Source organism: Daktulosphaira vitifoliae, unplaced genomic scaffold, assembly GCF_025091365.1.
Source record: "Daktulosphaira vitifoliae isolate Bord-2020 unplaced genomic scaffold, ASM2509136v1 Scaffold_1, whole genome shotgun sequence".
Classification (NCBI taxonomy): Eukaryota; Metazoa; Arthropoda; class Insecta; order Hemiptera; family Phylloxeridae; genus Daktulosphaira; species Daktulosphaira vitifoliae.
Window position 1 is genome coordinate 10,958,178 of NW_026099572.1, and position 6,482 is coordinate 10,964,659.

The following is a 6,482-nucleotide window of genomic DNA, read 5'->3' on the forward strand; positions in this document are numbered from 1 at the left end:
CCCTTTTTACTTTTGAACTATTAGGAGAATTCAGTGAGTTCATAATTGGATTAGAATATGATGACAACAGGCGTTTAAGTCTCCAAAATTAAGAAACTGAAGTTAGTAACAAGTAGTAACTAAAACGACTACTGAGCAAGTATTGATAAGAAAGTTTGAACACGATGCTTCCGCAAAAAAAAAGTATAAAATTACCCTAAAGTAAGGCGTCTTGAAGCAGGAAAACAAGTACACTTAAAAAGTGGTAAAAACTAATACGGATACTATGAATATAAACAAACTAAATTAAAGAAAATACAAGATAATTTAAGTTGAAAAATGAATGACTGTCACTAAAACGAAACTGATAAGATATTATATTATGATTATATTCAAAAGTACTTAATTATAAGTGACAAGGTGTACAGTGGCCAAAAAGGCAGTAAAACAAGAAGTACCAGAACAACCCGGAGTAAAATTAGTAACCGACATCCGCCTAACCACCAACCGTTCGAAGGCGATTCGGAGTACGTTAATACCTCGGCGAAAAAATTAAAAACTTCTGATTTAAACTGTGATCGCGATGTTGATAGGGATTTCGGCTACTGTTTCATACATTTTTTCGCTATATTTACTGTTTTTTCTGAATTATTAGTGAGTAAAAAATGTAATAGTGATGTGCAGTTTTCACAGTCGAGCAAGCGTGGACTAGGCTTCAAGATTGTTGTGTCTTGTTCGAACTACGGTGATGCCGATATTTTTAACTGTCCTCTAATACTCTAAGCAACTCTTCACAATTTTATAATTTATTATAAAAATAATTTATAAACGATCAACCATTTAAATTATGTGATTATTTTAGTATTTTTAACTTACGATTTTTCTATTTATTATCAATTACTAAACTAATTGATTATGAATTAAAAAATAATACTTATACTAAAATACTCTCAAAAAGAATAAGTACATTGATATGGAAATATTTTTATGAAATATGCCATAAAGCTCAACACATATGTTATTATATTTAATAAGTAACTAAAAGTAGTATTTGATAAAAGTGAGCTAATACAATATTATATGATTCATCAACAATTTAATTTGCTAAAAATTAGTATTCTGATAATAGTTAAAATTATATTTAAATATTACTACATTAATTTTGTAATAAAACAATATTATTTATTTTAAATTAAATTAAAATAAAAAATGTTTAATTATTTCTAATTATTTTATTAAAACCTAAATAATTGTATTCACTTATAATAGCAAAATCACAAAATGTCGTAAATTGATTCAATGCGTATTCATACAGAAGTATTGGACTTTCTATAATGTTAGAATTAAATGACATAACTTCAGTTTCCCATGATTCTATTAATTTATATTTTTCTAAAACTTCAATTGAGCAACATAGTTTGATAAAATGTCTTTGTTGATGTATCTTTTGATTGAAGTTACGTCGTGTTATACTAAAAGCTAAAAAAAGTTGACTGGCTTTTAACTCTACTTCATCAAAGGATAGATTCACAAAACTATCTTTTGATAACGTAAGTTGTTCAATTTCGAACAAAAAATTACTTAATAAATTATATGTATAAGTTAATGATGAATGTGCATAAACCTTAATATCCAAAATTGATTCAACTTTTAATATATCTAAAGCTATTAACATATTTTTAAACATTTCTTTTGAATCATGAACTGCATCAAGAAAATTAATAATACAAACAACATAGCCATTAAAATTACTTTCAATCTTTTCATTGTTGCATGTTTGTACTACTGCGGACATATATGTATTATAATTTTTCAATACTTCAGTATATCTGCATCGCATCATTTGTGTAAAATATTTTGTTTTTAGACTAAAATTAAAATTATTTACAGTATCTCTAATAATTCGATTAGTAGTGATTCTTTCATCATCAACTATAATTCTTATATGTTTTAACAGTTCCCAATTTCCTTCGTGGAACAAAGTATTTAGTACTTCAATCGCTCTATTTTGAGGAAAGTTATTGTTCTGAGGAGGTGTGAGCCTTAAATAAAAAATAATCTGTGTAAATCAGTTTATATAATTATAATTTTTATAGTGAGAAAACAATATCTTTAGTAAAAATAACACTTACTCAGCTATACTAGGATGAAGTAATTCATAGAATCCAATTTTGAAGTAATAGTCATTACTTGTTTTTAAATAGTAGTTATTTATCTTTTCACTAATAAAATCGACAAACTCCATATTATAATCATTAGTAATGTATTGACCATAGTAATTTTCTCGTAAATTCAATTCCCTTGCATTATTTATAATATTAATATTGTTTTTAAAAAATTCACGTGTTATTGCAACTACATTATTGACAAAATTATTTATTTCTTCGTAATCTTCTTTAGCTTTTTCAATATTAAAACTTTCGTCATTATTTACATAATTTATAATTTCTGATGTTTTCATTTTATAAGTATAATATTTAACAGTATAAATTTCATCTACTACCGTTTTTGGATGATTTAATGAATTATTCAGTAACTTCATATCTAAGTAATCAATAAATGTTATCACTTTGTATAAATCTTCAAACATTTTATTTGATTTTTTAACTGCATTTAAAAGTACTACTATGCAGTAAATAGCATTTTGAAATGAATTTTTTTCAAAAAAATGTTCACAATTATCTATGATGATTATCAAGTGTTCAGTAAATTTTTGTAATACTTCAACAAATAAATAGTTGATTAATTTAACTATTATATAATATAGTTTTATTGAATAATTAACATTATGATATCTATTTTCTAGAGTTTCTTGTAGGCTCATAATTTTATCACTTTCAATCCTTATTGATATATGATTCAAATTTGATTGTTTCATTTGAATTCGTAAGTGTTTGGTTACTTGTTTAAAATATGTTATATACTCTTTTCTTAGACCTACATCATGTATTTTACAATCAACAAGTCCAACTTCAAAAGATATACTTTTAATAAAAAACATTAATATGAAAAATTCAATTTTCATTGTCAAAATTTGTGTGAAATCAAAAACATTTCATTTAATAGAAAATTTTAAATTGATAATAGTCAATTATACATTTTTTATGTATTGATCATATTTATAGCAAAAAATATATATGACTAAGTTGTGTATACTCTTCTATATAATAATTTTAAAAATACTTGTAAAACTATTGATTTAATAATGAAGTTTAAAATTAAAAATACATAGAGATCAATACTTAATTTATGCATAATAAAGTTTTTAGAGTATTAAAATAAATCTGGTATTCAATATTGTAATTTTAATATAGTCCCAATAAGTGTTATAGGATTTTTTAGCTAATATCAAGTATGAACATAATGCCTTAGAGTTTATTTTTAATATATAAAAAGCCATTTATTTTTAATTTCATCTTTAATTATAATACTTTAGCATGAACCGTTTATTTCTTTAAGATTTAAATAATAAAGTGTAATAATTATTATTAAATATAATAATAAGTGAAACAAGTGGAAGTATATATATATATAATGATCAAAAATCTTTTTAGTTGAATAAAATACCTTCAGCAATTTTTAAATTGTTATAAAATAAGCAAATTTTTAATATTCATTATTGTTTTCATAAAAAATGTGGATAAAAAATATTTTCAATGAATAATATGTTGGCTTAATCTATATTTATCGGTGAAATAAAAATAAAAAATAATTAAACGCTAACCTATTGAGAAAGATTAGGGGTAGAGCATAGTCGGTATTAATGAAACATAAAAAATTATATATTGAAAATAATTGAATACTTTAAATAAGTATTAGCAGACAAATAATAAAATATGCTGTTTTATTTATACATTATAATTTAAGAAATGAGAAAGAATATTTTTATACGTGGCCATGTGACATTAAATATTAATTGTAGGAAAAAATGTAGACTTATAAACTAATTTAGATATGATGTGCTCGATTCATCGAAAGTTGATGTACACAAAAACTCGTAACAATTTGTCACAGTAGTATGTAAATAGCGGGTTCTGGATATCAATGGATGTTAATTAGTGTCATACGTCATCAAAACGTCATAAATTAAGAGTCTAATAATGGGTAATAAAATGGTTAATTAAAGTCAATCATAATTGGTAAAGACGTAAATCCAGTGTGAAATTGTTAAAATTGCCATAATTATGACGACGTTTGATGGAAGGTAGGTGGTCAGCTGAGTCGTCAATACGTCGTTGTTGGTGTGACGTATACAGCAACGCGTGCCCCTCGAGCAGCAGCATCACAGTTGTTACGTTATATGGTTGCCCTTAATGTCGATAATGTTAAAGACTCTCCCCCGGTAGTTGTACGTCAAACAGTCGCGCGATATATTGCGTAATCGATGTACGTCGACGGGGTATAAGCCAAAGGTCAAGTGACCGCCCTGGTGACTGTGTCGAGCGGAGGTGTGAATCGCAACGCTGCAGCCGTCAGTGGCGGCAGTCGCCTTAGGGCGATAATAATACTATGCACGCCCGTAGCGGAGGTGGTAAGCATATCCCTACAGTGCGCGCTGTATCAAATATGATACATCAAAATTAATCGTACAATATCGCCAATTATTTTCATTTTAGATAAAATGTTGGTTTTGGCTAATTTGTTAAAAAACTTAATATATTTATTATTTAGTTACTTGTTTGGATTATGACGCGGCGGGCCGCCTTGTAGTATATATCAAATGTAAGTTTTTTTTTGACGAAAAAAAAAATGTATTTTCCAGGTAAGCTATACGGTAACGGTGAAAAATATTAATTTTGAACGTCGAATCCGCTATTTTGATATGCGACATGCACATATTTAGATAAAAACTACGCAAAAATGTAAATTTTATCTAATTCGTAAAAAAACAAACATTTGTTCAAAACAGACATGGTACCAGATGGCTTTATACATGACTATATATTTTAATACTATTGTATTTGACATGAATACATCAGATGGCTTAATATGATGGCGACGACGCAGTCAATTCTATCGGATGTTAATTGTTAATATACGAGTTAGTGAGATGCGCTTGGCCATTATTCGTATAGTGAATAATAAAGAAATATTTTTTTTTATCAATAGTATATAATAATAATAATAATAATAATGACTGTTCCAGTTTTCTTATTATGAAATTTTTAGCAAAAATCATTCTTAAATAAACACATATTATTCAAAAATCTGTACTAATGTACGAACCTGTATTGCTATGATATTAGTGTAGTGTGGTTGGGGAATAATTAGTATTAGAAAACAAATAAACAATAATTAATCGTGTTTGAACCGTTCTATAAATATATTGTGTTATGACATATAAGTGATTCACCTTAAGACAATTAATTTTATTGTTGTAAATAATTGTATTTCTAAAATTAAAGAACCGTTGTATAAATATAAATTGTACTATAACTTTTAGCTTCGATGCGAAGCTGAGAAGGTATTAATTTTACTATGATGTGTTTTTTTTTTTTTTTTTGTCTGTTACCACTTTTCCTCAGCTCTCACCGAACGGATTTCTTTCAACGATACGTCAAAAGATCACAAATCATATCTAATCGAAGACATTACCCTTCAAAATTGAAAAAATTTCCCTCGTTCCCCGTAAATGGGGGAAACCTCCAAAAAAATTACAAATTTAAAAATCGCTAATTTTCGAAATTTTTTCAATTTTTTTTCTAAAAACTGCCGTATCTTTTTCAAAAATGAACAAATCAATATAATTTTTTTTTTATATAGAAGTTATATTAAAACAGTTAATCAGCAGTTTACCCCTACATAGAAGGGGAGGTGATGATGAAACTCATCATAAGGTGATCATTATTATGATATTTATTAGTAAATAAATAAATATGTACAATATTTCATAAGAATTGAGTTATTTTTTAATTATAGAGAAAATATTTAAAAATCGATAGTTTAAATTAATTATTATGATATTAAGTTACATTATTACGTTTGTTAATAGATATATTTTTTTTTTTTTGTTAATGTGTAAACGTTATTGGATATAACATATGTATACATATTGAGTATACACATACTCTATTACATATATTTGTATAAAAATATTTAGAAATCGTGACTTTAAATTTAATTATTATGATATTAAAGTGAAATCACTTAAGTGGTGAACGAAAAGGCTAGTTTACAGAGATATGTGATCTGTAATTTGCCGACCCTCGATGAAAATATGTGATTTTTCCGCATAAATGAGTATTTTCACATAAAAGACTGATTATTACTTGAGTAAAATTAATAGTGTTGTATCACTTAAACGTTTTAAAAAATGTTTTCTTGTGACAAGTGTGAAAAAGTGTACGTTGTCAAAAAACTGTTTTTAACTGCTGCATAGGAAAATACATGACGGTATACGATTTAAGTGTTATTTATGCTCATCTACTACTTTTTCGGACAAATGCGGACTTGTACAGTTATCATGTATTGTATACCCTGGTATATTCATAGTATACCGAAGT

General features: G+C 26.2%; 1 protein-coding gene across 1 annotated transcript; it reads right to left on the reverse strand.

Annotated features, from left to right (window-relative positions):
- Nucleotides 1-1,113: 1,113 nt before the first annotated feature.
- On the reverse strand, nt 1,114-3,046 carry LOC126896926 (uncharacterized). The gene is made up of 2 exons (XM_050670119.1): nt 2,112-3,046; nt 1,114-2,021 (listed from the first exon to the last, which is right to left on the reverse strand). Exons 1-2 carry the CDS (start codon nt 3,002-3,004, stop codon nt 1,193-1,195), a joined length of 1,722 nt encoding a protein of 573 aa, XP_050526076.1. The 5' UTR covers nt 3,005-3,046; the 3' UTR covers nt 1,114-1,192.
- Between the last annotated feature and the right edge of the window lie 3,436 nt (nt 3,047-6,482).

Coding starts and splice junctions, on each gene's coding strand:
- LOC126896926 (XM_050670119.1), bottom strand. CDS start 3,004: ATGAAAATTGAATTTTTCATATTAATGTTTTTTATTAAAAGTATATCT. Junction 2,022..2,111: donor CTTCATCCTAGTATAGCTGA/GTAAGTGTTATT, acceptor TTTTTATTTAAG/GCTCACACCTCCTCAGAACA.